The 15479-nt window shown below is 43.2% G+C and overlaps 1 protein-coding gene across 11 annotated transcripts in view; it reads left to right on the top strand.

The window, feature by feature from the left end:
* SH3GL3 (SH3 domain containing GRB2 like 3, endophilin A3) overlaps nucleotides 1-15479 on the top strand; it is a 167710-nt gene that overhangs the window by 36538 nt on the left and 115693 nt on the right. For 4 of the 11 annotated variants that reach the window (XM_054531752.2, XM_054531753.1, XM_054531760.1 and 1 more), the window contains one exon: nucleotides 434-584. The exons of the other annotated variants lie outside the window; for them this stretch is intronic. In XM_054531752.2, the coding sequence (XP_054387727.1) occupies nucleotides 516-584 (69 nt within the window). In that variant the 5' untranslated portion in view covers nucleotides 434-515. Of the gene's footprint in view, nucleotides 1-433; nucleotides 585-15479 lie in introns of those variants that run through there. 11 annotated transcript variants of the gene reach the window in all.

The following is a 15479-nucleotide window of genomic DNA, read 5'->3' as shown; positions in this document are numbered from 1 at the left end:
CACACTGCATTGTCCCAGTGACTTCTTATATGCCAGTCACTGGTGGGTAAATGCCAGAGGGACACTGAGGGCTCATCAGGAGGGCTCAGCCTCCTCTCAGAGAGGAAGCCAAGGTGGCCAGATTACAATTTGTTTTTTCTGGTAAATGTCATGGGTAGGAAATGTTATCTGTGAGTCTGAAATATCCACGAAGGTCAGAGGGTGCCCTGAAGACAAACAGGAATTGAGTGCTCATTTTCTTGGCCCTGAAGTGATGCGTTGCCTATGTGATGTCACAGTTGGCCCCCTACAACCTAGTTCAGCCTAGCACAGTATATGACGGTGGTCACTGGCTTTCTATCTGGGCAGGATAGCACCTGCACATCAGGGAAAACAGACCAAGCTCTCACAAGGGCAATATCATCCTTTGGAACTTGTTCACTTTTAATTACAGGAGCTTTTAAGTGAATAAGACCATTTGCCCAATGAGCAGTGTCATAAACATTGAGGACTCTCTTAAATCAGAAGATGAATGAATGGATGGAATCTTTGCTGGGATAATATGCAAACAAGCTAATATGTGCCTTACCTGGACCTCCCAACAGGTAATAAATGGGAAAATGTTAAGGGGGAGTAGTTGGGGAAGATCAATGAACTTGGAAAAGCCATTCTTATCAGCACAGAAGCACTGAAAGAAGGTACAGATCTTCATGGTGAAAAGTGGGAAGCCTTGTATTAGCAAGGAGTGATGATTGACAAAGACCTAAGGTCTAATGTCTAATGTGTGCTGGGGAGAGTCCAAGAATCCTGTGGGTTCAGAGAAAAGTAAGACATTAGAAGTCCTTATGTATGTTTTGGAGACAGAGTCCCTAAGCTCACCTGGTCAGTAAGTGTCTCTTGAATGAGTGAATTGGACAGTGTGGACTCCATTCTGCAAAAAGCTTGATTGGAGGCAGGTGGAAAGGACCTTGGAAAATTAACCAAAATACAATGAAGCTGCTTCCTAAATACCAGTGGCTAAAGAACTTCATCTTGTCAGTTTTGTATGAAACACTTCATTGGACCGAATTGTCCTCTGAATTTGATGTTAGCATTCTTTCAAGAGTCTTGGCTTTCTTTTTTGCCTGCACTGTCTGCATTACAGTGCAGTGAGGCAGACTTTTCTTGTGAAGTAGTATAGATAAGATTTAGAGGATCTGAACACCTCTCTGCTTTGGAATTTGTGGTAGCTAAAGTGTAAATAGATTCACACATCTGACATTCAAAGTCATAAATTCACGTGGTCTTGCACTGTTCTGGTGTGCAAGTTGGTTTCAGAAGGGGCTTGGTGTTTGAAAGGTGCTGTAAGGAGTGGAAGAATCAATGCCGTCTTTAGATGTTTGTTCCAAGTCACAAGCAAACCCTGCTTGAAATCTGCTGGCAAGGCCTTTGAGTCACACAGAGCCTGACTTGTTCACTTCATGTTTGTCCAGCTTCCATGGCATGTGGAAGAAGTTGGTCGGCTTGGGAATATGCTGAATGAAGCAACATAACCAACCAACGAGAGGGGGCTCAAGCTTCTTTCAAGCCGGGCAAACCTTTAGTTGTTAGAAGCCCATACTTCCTATGTGGTGGTATAGGAAGGACACAGACTTACCTGTAGGTTTCTTGCCAAAAAATAGAATTGCGATCTGATAAATCGTCCAACTATTTACAGAAAGTATGGGCCAGGCATGGTGGCTCATGCCTGTAACCCCAGCGCTTTGGGAGGCCTAGGCTGGCAGATCACGAGGTCAGGAGATCAAGACCATCCTGGCCAACACGGTGAAACCCTGTCTCTACTAAAAATACAAAAATTAGCTGGGTGTGGTGGCACGCGCCTGTAATCCAAGCTACTCGGGAGGCTGAGGCAGGAGAATTGCTTGAACCTGGGAATCAGAGGTTGCAGTGAGCCAAGATCGCCACTGTACTCCAGCCTGGTGACAGAGCAAGACTCCCTCTCAAAAAAAAAAAAAGAAAAAAACAGAAAGTATGGAAGATAGGGGTTCATATCAAACAACACTATGGGAATGAAATCCATCGGATTTAGAATGTGGAAATTCTAAAAGATGCCACACCACATTTCTTCAGTAAATACATGAAAAAAAAAAAAAAAGACGGGGGGAAGTGGTATTAATGAAAGAAACTTTGAAGGGACTGTGGCAGATGCAATTGATGTTCTGCCTACCTTCACTCCACTTCTACCTTTATAGCTTGCTGGAGGCTGTGTGCCAGGAACACCTGTGACCCTTTCCCCAGGGGCATTTATTCTGGCCCCAAGATTACACATGGTAAGCGGAGCAGAGTGCCCGAGAATTAATGGCCTAGAGAGTTAATGTCTCTGGAAGCAGTGCTCAGCCAAAGATGGGTGGAGAGCTGGTGGACAAATACCCCAGCTTCCTTCCCTCTATCCCCCAGAGTTGGGAAAACTCTCAGTGGTGCCCCACACTGTTTTCCAGAGTTGCCCAGAGAGACCGAGCTTCATTTGCCCCCAGCAGTAACGCATCCTTTTTTGGTGGTCCTCCCACTGTCTCACTTTCCGGCTCCCCTACCAGTTTCACTGGGGTCACCTCCCAAATAAACCATTTGCACTGAAATCATTGCCCCAGGGTCTGTTTCTGGGGGAAACCAAAGTAGGACAGGGACAAATCAATCCAGTGCAATAAGTGAAGCTTATTTCCATCTGGATTCAAACACCCATCTGTCAAAAGGCATTTATGAGTTTAATGTGGAAACATGATCATAGATGGGATATTAGATGATTTTAAATAATTGTTCTTTAATTTCTTTAGGTTTGATTATTGTTTCTTGGTTATTTTTTTTTAAAAAGAGTGCTTATCTGCTAGAGATCCATGTTGCAGTATTTACAAATGAAATGATACGATGTCTGTGATTTGCTTTAAAATAATCCAGTGGTGGTGGTGGTGGTGGTGGTGGAGGGGCACCAGGGAGGGCATCCAGGGACTATAAGGTGGGCAAAACTTTAATAACTGTTGAAGCTGGGTGATGGGGACATGGCAGTTCATTACACAGGTTTTGTGGTGTATTTAAAATCTTTCATAGTAAAATGTTAAAGAAAACAAAAAAAGCACATGTACACCTTTCTGGTCTCCCTCCTCTGAGGCAAAATTAAATGATCCTCTTCCCAGCCATCTCACCGTGACACATCGGCTCTGTCTTGGGAGATCAGTGGCTCAGCAAGTGAGTCCTTAGTGTCTCAGTTCATGGCCCTCCTCCATGCTGGTGGCCTTCACTTCCTCCATTGCATCCACCCATCCCGTAGCCAGACTGGAGCCTTTGGCATCATCCAGACCTGCTTTAACCTGAGTTCTTAAATTCCATCCTGTGAGCTCCTGCCTTGAGCGATTCCTCTGGTTCTGTTGCAGCAACTTTCCAATCTGTAACCTCCCATGCAATCATAACCCACGTGGTCTTGACTGTTAAGTACCAGAACTGCTGGGCGGGAGGGAGGGTGAGCCTGGAGACAGAGGTCAGGCCAGGTTGTGGGGCTTCTCCTGTAAAGAGTCTTCAGCAGTTCTAGTGGGATATCCAAGAGGATGTTGTGACTTTGGCCTTGGCAAAATACCCCAGGGGTGTTATAATTGGCGGGGGGCGGGGGAGGGGGCAGCCACTGGGAGAGGAAGTGCCACCATGGTTCTAAGAGGAAGAATAGAAACTTCAATTGGGAGGGATCCAATAAGGGAAGAGTGCAGTTCTCAGGGAGAGAGGGTTGGAGAAAGCTTGAGTCATTGTTAGGGCATTAGCCAAATGGCCGGGACTTTTCCAGAGGGAAGCTGGGATATAATCAGGAAACTAGGTAGGGCAGGAGCCTAATTCTGCATACTGGATGCATGGGCCAGGTTCACGTGGGTCTCCTGCCCAAGGCTTGCCACAGGTATGCCAGGCTTTGGGTGGCAGGAGGAATGGCAGAGCTCAGCCACTGGAGGGAATGAGCCTGTGCCCACGGGGCTGGTTTCTGATGGGCTCGGTCACTGGAACAGGTTGGGTGAGGGTGGCCATGGAGAACCTGCAGGCCGAAGATCTTTTATATTTGGCTTATTTATTGAGAGGTCTCACCTCTGCACATACATAGGAATTGGTTTTATTTTTGCTAATCACTGCTTTCCACTGTGCTGAAGCAAGTTCTTCTCTCCTTCTGTGGAGTAGGACTCTTGAGGATGCTTTGACCAGGGCCATATATTTCCTGCCATGCTTAAGTTTTAAAACCTTTTTATTTCTGTATGACTTAGTCCCTTTTTTTTTTTTTTGAGGTGAGTCTTGCTCTGTCACCCAGGCTGGAGTGCAATGGCGCCATCTTGGCTCACTGCAACCTCTGCCTCCCGGGTTCAAGTGATTCTCCTGCCTCAGTCTCCTGAGTAGCTGGGACAACAGGCGTGTGCCACCATGTCCAGCTAATTTTTGTACTTTTAGTAGACATGGGGTTTCGCCATGTTGCCAGGCTGGTCTCGAACTCCTGGCCTCAAGTGATTCGCCTGCCTCGGCCTCCCCAGCGCGCTGGGATTACAGGTGTGACCCACCGCACCTGGCCCCTTTTTGTTGTTAAAACATCAGTTTCCAACCTGATTGACAGTTTGTCCTCAACAGCATGGGCAGAGATGAGATCCTGGCTGCTGGTAGCAGAAGAGGGTGCTGTGGTCAGGCTCTGTGCACCTCCTCCCTCTCCCTCTTCCAGATGCTCCTTCCCTTGGTGCTGGGCACAGGAAGGACAGCTGGAGAGGCTTAGTTCTATGTGTCTTCCACTTGCAGAGGGTGTATGGGGTTCCTGGTCTTGCCGTGGTCCCCCCCTGGTTCTGTCTGAAGCTGGTGTGGCAACTGTGTCTTCCTGTGGTCTCATCTGTGGTATATAATCCCACCCTCTTTTCCTGGTGCTGTTTCCCTTACCCTTGAAGCTGCCTGGACAGGCCATGGCTCCTCTCCTGCTGCTCTCCCAACCTGCACCTTCTTGTTGACTCAGGGCAACCACTGGAGTCTTCTTTCATACCCCGTGAGGGCCATAGGGAATGGTATTCCTTCACTGAAGGCAACTCTAGTCTTTGCAAGTGGTTTTCTTGGAGTCCCTCGGAATTAGCTTTGAGAAAGGGAAAGCATCCTCATCAGTTTCCCATGAGAATGTGAGGGAATAAGAAAAGTAGCTAATAGGCCAGATGTGGTGGCTCATGCCTGTAATCTCAGCATTTTGGGAGGCCGAGGCAGGCGAATCACTTGAGGTCAGGAGTTCAAGACCAGGCTGGCCAAAATGGTAAAACCCTGTCTCTACTAAAAATACAAAGAAATTAGCTGGGCGTAGTGGTGCACACCTGAAGTCCTAGCTACTTGGGAGGCTGAGGCAGGAGAATCGCTTGAACCCAGGAGGTGGAGGTTGCAGTGAGCCAAGATTGCGCCACTGCACTCCAGCCTGGGTGACAGACTGAGACTTGGTCTCAAAAGAAAAAAAAATGTTGCGCTAAACATCTTTTTCCACGTTAAGGTTGTCTGTCTGTATTTAGGAATGGACTTTCCTTATGATAGACTCCACTCTGAGATGTGAAATTTGTACATCAAAGGATCTGAACAGTTCTAAGTACAAATTTTTATATGTGTGTGTGTTTGTGTGTGTGTATGTGTAGTACAGTTTTAATTGCTCCCATGATACATAGTCATTAGAGAAAAGCCTTGTAAAAAAAAAAAAAAAGGAGCAGGGAGGAGAAAGGAGGCAAAGAAACACGGATATGGATTTGTGTCTTCCATTTGTCTTGAATTGAATTTAATGTCATTAAAAAACCCATTGGCCAGGTGCAGTAGCTCATGCCTATAATCCCAGAACTTTGGGAGGCCAGGGTGGGAGGATCACTTGAGGCCAGGAGTTGGAGACCAGCCTGGCCAACATTGCAAAACCCCCTCTCTACTAAAAATACAAAAATTAGCCAGGCGTGGTGGTGCATGTGCCTGTAGTCTCAGCTACTCGGGAGGCTGAGGTGGGAGAATTGCTTGAACCCAGGAAGTGGAGGTTGCAATGAGCTGAGATTGTGCCACTGCACTCCAGCCTGGGCAACAGAGTGAGATTATGTCTCAAAAAAAAAAAAAAAAGAAAAAAACAAGAAAAATAGCTAATACTTACATAGTGCAGTTCTAGGAATGTTAAATATTTCAATTGATTTAATCCTTGTGATAACCATTTGGGGTAGACATTAGCCTCATTTTATGGACTAGAGTGGATATATATAGCCCTACATCACACAGTTTATAAGTTGGCAGATCCAGGACTTGAACCTTGTCTTTGTGGCTTAGGTGTTCCATGTCACTCTTGTCACGCTGAAGGGTCCTTCTTTTCCTCTCTTTATATTGATTTCCTCTCTTATATTGACTGAATGGGAGGCAGGCGAGTGGTAAGGGCAGGGGACCAGTTTTGACACCTCTTGGAAAGTTGTGCTGTAGTAGCTGGCATCATGGCTAGAAACTTGTTGGTGACTCTGACTGTGGACTGTTGTGAGCTTTCAGTCATTAGCTTTGGACCTTAGCCGTGATTCCAGGTCAGGAGGAAAGTTCCACTCAACTTGCTATTTCTCATCTAGTTCAGCAGTGTTGACAGGTCTGGCTCTTTTCCTGAAGCTCTTCTCCCCAAGCTGGATATCTTAGGACTTCTTTTCCTTTCCTGCCTGCCCAGATCCCATGCAGGGCAGCTCCCTTTCTCACAGACCCCTGCAAACCCCTCCCTCCACTATCTTTCCTATGTCTTCTGCCAACCTCAAGCCCTGGAGCCCTCTAACATCTGTCTTCTCTGCTATCCAGGGGCTGCCAGGAACTGCTGGAGAAAATCTTATAATTGTGCTGGTGTTACATATTTATGGCTTCAGCTTCAAGATAAGTCACTAATCCTTTATTATGTTCTTGAATGGCTTCCTCTTCCACTCTTTGTCATGGCTCTTGAATACCCATTACGGCCCCAAGACCCCATGGTATTAGTCCTACCTTCTTGTCCCTTGTCTTCGCGCTCTCCTTTACTGACACTTACCTTGAGGTTATCTGCTGGGACATCTAGAGCCTATTGTTCGAGGAATGTAGTCTTGCAAGCCTACTCTGGACCCGAGCAGCTGACCTCTTCTTCCATGCCCCGCTTCTTGCTATCTCTTTTACCAATAAATATGGAGGGCTGTGTAAAGCTCAGGGCCCTTGTTCACTAGAGGCAAGGTGCCCCCTGACCCCTTCTTCCATATTTTTTTGTCTCTTATCTTTATTCCCACATTCATCCTCCTTTGTTCCGTCCCCTAAGGTCCGTGCAGGTTACAATTAAGCAAGCTGGCCTCTTGTTTAAATCCTCCCCTTGACTCTGTCTCCCCTTAGGCCTCCCCTGTCTCACTCTTTTCTTCATTGCTGGACTTTTAGAAAGCATATCTCTACCCACTGCTTTCACTTCCTGATCACGTATCACTGTCAACCAATGTAATCTACTGTCCCCTCCGTCACACAATGGATCTACTTCAGTTAAGTTACCAACATCTTCCTAAAAGATGAATCCAGCAGGCATTTGTGTCTTTATTTTTGACAACTCTGCTCTGTTGTGCCTTTTGACCATCTCCTTCTGGAAACATCTTCTACTATGATTCCTACCACACCACTGCTGGTTAAACTTTTAACTCTCTGTTCACTATGTTTTATTTTCCAGCCTCTCTTTCTCTGTCCAACTTTTTAAAATCAGTGATCACGAGGAGTTTGCTCTTGGTCATCTAGTCTTTTCACTCAGTTCATGTTTCATGTATGATACCATGACTCTCATGATAACCCATGTGATCACCTGTTCATAATTCCTGTCCTGACAGTTCTCTTGAGCTTTAGGCAGCCTATCTGGACAGCTCTACTTGGACACCCCTATACACCTCAAATTAGTTTTCAAAAAATATATACTTTAAATTCATCCAAACATTTTCATCACTCCAATTTACTAGAAACTATGAAACCAACCTTCATCTTTGGGCATAGCACTCTGGAGCTGATTACCTCTGCTTCAATCCTGACTCCTCTCCTGATTAGCTGGGTGAGCTTGGGCAAGTAATCCACCTTCCATGTGTCTTAGTTTCTGGAAATTAAGCATATCTTCCTTAAAGGATGGACATGAAGATAAAATTAGATAATAAAGGCAAAGCTCTTGGCAAAGGGCTCAATATGTAGTAACTTCCACCAAATGCTGTGTTTTGTTATTGTTGCCATTATTCTATTCATCATTCATTCAACACTTCTGAGTATCCTCAGTGATTCACTTGGCATTGTGCTAGGGACTCACTCCACACCCTTATCTCTCTACATTCTGTAGATTTTTACCTCTTAAGTGCTCTAAGATCTGTCAATCTCTCTGCACCACCATCACTCCTCAGGGTGGGGCCACATTACTTATTATCTACATTGCCACCTCTCCCACCTATTTTCTTTCCCGCTCCAGGCCATCTTCCTCACTGTGGCCAAAGGGATCTTCCTAAAACAGGAATGGTCACCCCCTACTGAAAATCCTTCAGTGGCCCTTCAGTATAAACTTGTACTGCTTCCCATGTTATCAAGCCCTTGTGTCTGCTGGCCTAGCTCTAGCCATCTGGAGCTACTTGGAAGTTTCCACACTATGCCCTGTTGGGTTATCCCTTTGGACCAGGTCCATGTTCTTCCTTCTGCTGAAATAAGCTTCTCCTCCACCTCCTTCTATTGTCCTCCTGGTGTTTTGCTTTCTCTTCCTTTAAGATTCTGTTGAAGCATTACCTGCTGCTGTAAAAATTTTAGGAATTTTTACCCCCGTTTCCTTCCTCTTCCCCCACTGCTGAGGTGGGGAATGGGTTGCTTTGTTCTCTGTGTTCTTACAGCATTTTATACACATCTTGCCTCTCATGATCAGGGGCTCTCACTTTCTTACCCCTAGGTTTTTTAATGTCTAAGGCCCAGAAAAGGAGGTTTACAGTTAGCAGTATTTTGTTAAATACTTAACTCATTAAAGTCATAAATGTAAAACTGATTCTACATTAAACTTTAAAAAATAACTTAACGAATCTTAGAAATTCATTCGTAAATCTGATATTTATGTTAAAATGAAAGGCACTCCAGCCTGGGCGACAGAGACTCCGTCTCAAAAAAAAAAAAAAAAAATGAAAGGCACTTATCTTTGAACAGTGTTTAATTTATAAATTTAACCAATTAAATCCCTCGATTAATACTATTTATAAATTCTGTTAATTTCCCTTAAACATTTTAAAGTGTAGTCATACGTGTAATCATATGTTGAATTAGTCATCCAGTTCTCACAGAGATCCAAATCTGGTCGAAGAAACAAATGTCATTCACTAAATAAATGTTTACTGAGTGCCTAGCATGTGTGGTAACTGCTCCAGGCTTGGAGACTCAGTGATTAATAGTCAATGAAATGACCACTGAATGGTAAATACTGAGAATTGTGCCAACTGTAAACCTGAGTAAATTATTATTAGTGTTTTAACTAGTGTCACTGCAACCTGAGTAAAGTATATAAAATCCTATCAGTACACAGGACCTTAGAACAAACAAATACACAACAATTACACAGTAGGGCCTGGCCACAGAATGAGGAGATCTGAATAAAATCCTGGAAGATGACACTAGAACCCAAGAGCCTCGCAACTCCCTGACATTTAAAAGCTGCATTATTTCAGGAAAAGGTACCCGTCTGCTGAAAAATGGACACGTGACACTGGAGAAGATCATCTGAAAGGGAGAGGGTCGGGAAGTCCTGTTGACTGCTGATGTGGCAGCTACTTGATGATAATGAGGGGCTGAACAAATGCCAGCTCAGATGGAATCATTCTGGAAGGTGCACTCACATTCTGAGTCCAGGCCCTAATCTCCAGTCAGTAACATGGAGCTTGACTTTATTGTGGTTCCCAATATTTTATAGGGTAACCACAGCTGGCCTGGGGTGGTCATTGTGCTGTCCTTGATTGGGCAAGCTACTTGGAAATTTGAGATAAGGAAATAAATCCCTGGTGTCAATGCTTCTATATTGGATATAATGATAGTAATAAGATATATTGATAGTAATAAGCTTTGCAGGCATTTTTAGGTGTGTGTTTTGTTGCTGCCTCCTTTTGAGCCCCTCTTCCCGGACCACACTTTTGCTGGAGTTCACAGAGCAGGCTGGAGTTCATCGATGAAGCCCTGGACCAACGTGGTCTTCAGGCCTCACAAGCTGAGCCCTGTCAAGTGCCACATTTCTCTCCACTATTGGTCTTGGGTGAAATGCTGCATTGGGGTCCTAGAACCTGGCTTCTTGAGTGGCTGTCCAAGGGCTGGAGGGTGAAACCCGGAAGTGTTGGGTCTTTAGCTCCTATGGTGAACCTCAACCAATGGGAGAGGATAGGATGGCACTGAGCAGATCAATTTCCCTTCCTTTCTCCCTTCCGGGGACTACTCTGAGGTGCAGTTTCTTCTTGCAGCTCTTTCTGAGAAAGTCCGGTGTGCTGATGGACATACTTGCCTAGTGGCCTGGCGTGTTTTGTAGGTGGCTGGTGCAGTTACACCCTTTATCCCACAATCCTTGGACTCTTTCTTGGCCTTGCTCTCTCTTTCCTCACTCTTACCGTCCTGGGCTAGTAACTCGCACAATAAATTGTCATCACTTTAATCCTTGTCTCGGGTTCTGCTTTCTAGGAGACAGGGGCTAAGAAGGCCCTTTGAAAAGAGTTATAATCATGGATTTTGGAATATTTTTTCTTGTCCTCTGTGTATCCCTGAAACTTAGTACTTTTTGGAATTGGCTTATGCTGTTAATGACCTTTAGACCAGAAAATATTATATTTTTAAATTGTTTTCACCTGACGTTTTTAGTGTTCCAAAGTTGTATGCTTATCAGAAATAAGCAAGAACTTTGCAATTCTTTGAAGGCCAACAGCTTCTTACACTGTTTATAGCATAATTAACAACTTTATGACATTTGTGAAAGTAAATGGATTAAATTTGTAATTATTGTCTGGAAAAACTGTATTTTTACATTTTATGAAACTTAAGCGACTCAAGTTATGCTATATTTCATACATAAGCTGAACTTTAATTTTAGATTCATGAAGTATTAGTACATCATAAAAGTACTTTCTGTGCTAATATTTTTTTCTCTTCCTGACATATATTTAAAATAAATTCACTTTGCTAATCATGATCCTGTTTAATATTCTTGGGAAGGTTAGAGGTAGAATTCGGAGTGAGACTATTGGCATCGCAAGAGGAACAGACACTGAAAGGTCAATTTATTCAATTTCATATTTGGATGCAAGATCTCAGTTACTCATCCTACACATGAGAAAACCCTTCTTGCCTTTAAGATTTACTGGCTTCTGGCTGGGTGCAGTGGCTCACGCCTGTAATCCCAGCACTTTGGGAGGCCTAGGCAGGCAGATCATCTGAGGTCAGGAGTTCGTGACCAGCCTGGCCAACATGGTGAAACCCCGTTTCTACTAAAAATACAAAAATTAGCCAGGTGTAGAGGCCCACACCTGTAATCCCAGCTACTTGGAGGCTGTGGCAGGAGAATCGCTTGAACCTGGGCAGCTGAGGTTGCAGTGAGCTGACATCATGCCACCGCACTCCAGCCTGGGTGACAGAGTGAGACTCCGTCTCAAAAAAAAAAAAGAAAAGAATAAAAAGACTTACTGGCTTCTTTTTAGACACAGTTTGCCGGAAAGGAAGGAAACCTAATAACCCATTAGAAAAATAGGTGTTTTATAAATAATGTTAATTGCAGCTATTTCACATTCAGACAGGTATAACCAAGACTAAGCTTCACTCTAGGAATAATATAAACTTTTAATCTGAAGAATAGTTTCAAGTTGTTGGAAGAAGTGATATGTCTTTAGATCAAGTGACAACTATGTGTCTAAATTATAGCCTTTTCCCAAGGGTCTACTGACTTTTTAGGAATGACCTTCACCTGGGTGGGATGCATTCCCCTCATCAGTGTGTGGAAATGGACAGCAGATCAGCATCCTAGAGCCTCAGGGTTTGCCGAGTTGGTGATCACCATCAGCAGCACCTTCCTTGGGTGCCCCACGGCAAGTGAGTAACCACTGCCATGTATGGTGTAATGGTGAGTGGAGGTATCCCACACACAGTAGGAGACAGGAGAGGCCGAGGCCTCCACACCCACGTGTGCATACTTCCTGGATTCAGCATGTGTCTCCCAAATTACCCAGGAATAGGACTTAATGCCTTATGCCTGTGACTTTTGGAGCACCAGGCTGTGCACATTTGGAGGCACCTTATATATGCCTGTGTGAATGAATAAATGGATGGATGTGAATAAATGAATGGGCCTGAGGTTTTTGTTTTGTTTTGAGGCAAGTCTCAGTCTATCACCCGGGTTGGAGTGCAGTGTGCCATCATGGCTCACTGTAGCCTCGACCTTCTGGGGCTCAAGGGATCCTCCTCCCTCAGCCTCCCGAGTAGCTAGGAGTACAGGCATGCTCGACTTTGCCTGGCTAATTAAAAAATACATGTATTTTGTTGAGAGGAGGTTTCACTATGTTACCCAGGCTGGGGGCTCAAGGTTTTCTCATGGGTTTATTTGCTAGTTGTATTTCTCCTATTATGACTTGTTCACACCCTTGGCCTAGCCATCCTTTGGAGTATTAGTATTTTTCTTATGAATTTGGATGAGCTCCCAATATATATACCAGAGGCTTATGTGACCAGAGGCTTGAAAGAACCTAACTTCTGTTTCCTTTAGGAGCAATGGTTCAGTATTCATTAATTGAGTGTTTGTAGTGGCTTAATAGAACATAATTACTTTTAATACTGAAAGTCCACTGTATTTATTTCACACCTCTTGATTTTTCTGTTCATTATTTTGGATTGTTTTTAAATTAATCATGTATTTCATACATCACTTATGTTCACTGACGAAACATTATAAAATACAAAAAAAAGAAAAAAATTATAAAATACAAAAAACCCCCAGCAAAACCGTTATCCACATCTCATTACCCTATATTGTTACTCTTAATATTGGATATATACCCAATATTATTACATTTACATATGTTCATAAAAATGCAAAAATGAAATGTACTGGCTTCTAACCTGCTTTCCTCACTTAATGTATTGTGATGATATTTCTATGAGAATATAGATCCACATCATAGAAGCTGTATAATATGGAAAAACTACAATTTATTTAAAATTTTCTAATTGTTGGATGTTTAAGTTGTTACCAATTTTCAATAATAACAATAAGTAAAATTTATTGAGTGTTTGCCGTCTCAGATTATGAGTTTAAGATGTTTATATGCATTATTTCACCTAAGCCTCAACAACCTTACAGGGTAGGTATTTTGTTCTCCCCCAGTTTTACGGATGAGGGAACTGAGGCACAAAATAATATACCTAAAGTGAAAAATAAGTATTGCAGCTGGGATTCCAGTCCTGGAAACTTGATTTCACATTTGTGTTCCCAACTAGAACAATGTATAATTAGTGATTCCGTGCTACTGTCTTTGGCAATTTCCTAGGGAAAAAAAGTAATCCTGAAATAAAGTTGCTGAGTCAGCATTGGATATTTTAAGGTCTTTTGTTATGCATCGCCAAGTTGTGTTCCAGAAAATTTCCCCCTCAAATAGTGTAAGAAAAGGCGCATTTCCCCATGTCTTTATTAACACTAGGCTGAATATAGTATTTTAAAATCACTATTTTAATTGTCATTTCTTTAATTGTGAGATAAAATATTATATTCTTATCCACCTTTTTAGTTCTTTTATGAATCACTGTTTATTTCTATTGTGGTGTTTGTCTTTTACTGGTTTCTAAGAACTCTTTATACATTTTACATATGATTGTCGAATTGCTGCAAATAATTTTCCTGTTAGTCATTTGAAATTTAAATAGGTTTTTCTTTTTACATTTTTATTGTGGAATTTGACATGCATTTGGAACAGTGCGTAGAATATAAATGTTACAGCTTATCAAATGATTATGAAGTTAACAACTGTACAACCACCAGTTCAAGCAATGGAATCTTGCCAGTTTCCCAGAAGTTCCCTGTGTGTTCCTTCCTGATACAATCTATGCCCAGCTCTCCAGAAGAAGCCATAATTGTGGTAGCCAGCTTCACAGATGGCCCCCAGTGATTCTCTCCTCCTGGTCTTCATACCCACCCAGGATTGTTCCAAGGTGGGCCAGTGTGACCAATAGAATATGACAGAAACCGTGGGATGTTGCATTCCAGATTGGGTTATAAAAGACTGTGGCTCCCATCTTGGGCTCGCTCACTCTCTCGTGGGTGAATCACTCTGGGGGAAGCCAGTTGCCGTGTCTTGACGACACTCAGGCAGCCCTGTGGAGAGGCCCCGGTATCCAGGAACTGAGGCCCTCCTTCCAAAAGCCCTTGGAGAACTGAGGCCTGCCAACAACCATGTGGGTGAGCTGGGAGGCAGATCCTCTGCCTTTCAGATGACTGCAGCCCTGGCCCACAGCTTAACTGCAGGCTCATGAGAAATCTTGGGCCAGAATCACCCACCTAAGCTTCTCCTGGATTCCTGACTCTCAGAAACTGTGTGAGATGACAGCCGTGTGAGCTGTTTTAAGCTGCCGAGTTTGGGGGTAATTTTTTAGCAGAGTAATAGACAACTAACATAAGTATTCTGACTTTTATAATAATAATTTCCTTCTTTATAATTACAATTTTACCACCAGTATGTATGCATCTCTACACAAGATAGTTTAGTTTTGCATATTTTTATCCATTTTATACGTGGGATCATACTGTATTTTAAAGTTGGGTCTTATCTCGATATTAGGCATATCCATATAGTTGCATATAGCCAGAGCTCATTTTATTTGCAGTCTAGAGATTCATTGTATAAATACACCACTTACGTATGTATCTATTCTCCTGTTCATGGTCATCGGTGCTGTCCTGGGTTTGAGACTATTACGAAAAATGCTGCAGCGAATATTATGGGTGTGTTTCCTGGTGCACATTCCACAGGCTTCTCTAAGTTGACCTTGTAGTGCACTTGCTAGCTAAAGGACATCGGCGTCTTCACTTTTTCTTTAACTTTACTAGATAATGGCCAAACCTCATCAAATAATGCCGGATTATACTCCAATCAGGATGTGAGAGTTCCTATTATTTTACATCCTTGCCAATATGTATTATTATTGGTCTTTCTGATTTTTGCCCATCTGTTGAGTATGTAAGTGATATCTCATTGGGATTTTAATTTTGCATTCCCTGGGAGTCAAGAGGTTGTGGACTCTTTCATTTATTTATTGGCCACTTGAATTTCCTTTTTTTTTTTTTTTTGAGAGATGGCGTCTCACTCTCTAGCCCAGGCTGGGGTGCAGTGACGCAATCTTGGCTCACTGCAACCTCTGCCTCCTAAGTTCAAGTGAGTCTCCTGCCTCAGCTTCCCAAGTAGCTGGGATTACAGGTGTGTGCCACCACACTTAGCTAATTTTTGTATTATTGAATAGAGACATGGTTTCAC

This window comes from Pongo abelii, chromosome 16 (assembly GCF_028885655.2).
Source record: "Pongo abelii isolate AG06213 chromosome 16, NHGRI_mPonAbe1-v2.0_pri, whole genome shotgun sequence".
Lineage (NCBI taxonomy): Eukaryota > Metazoa > Chordata > Mammalia > Primates > Hominidae > Pongo > Pongo abelii.
This window is presented reverse-complemented; position numbering and strand designations above follow the sequence as displayed.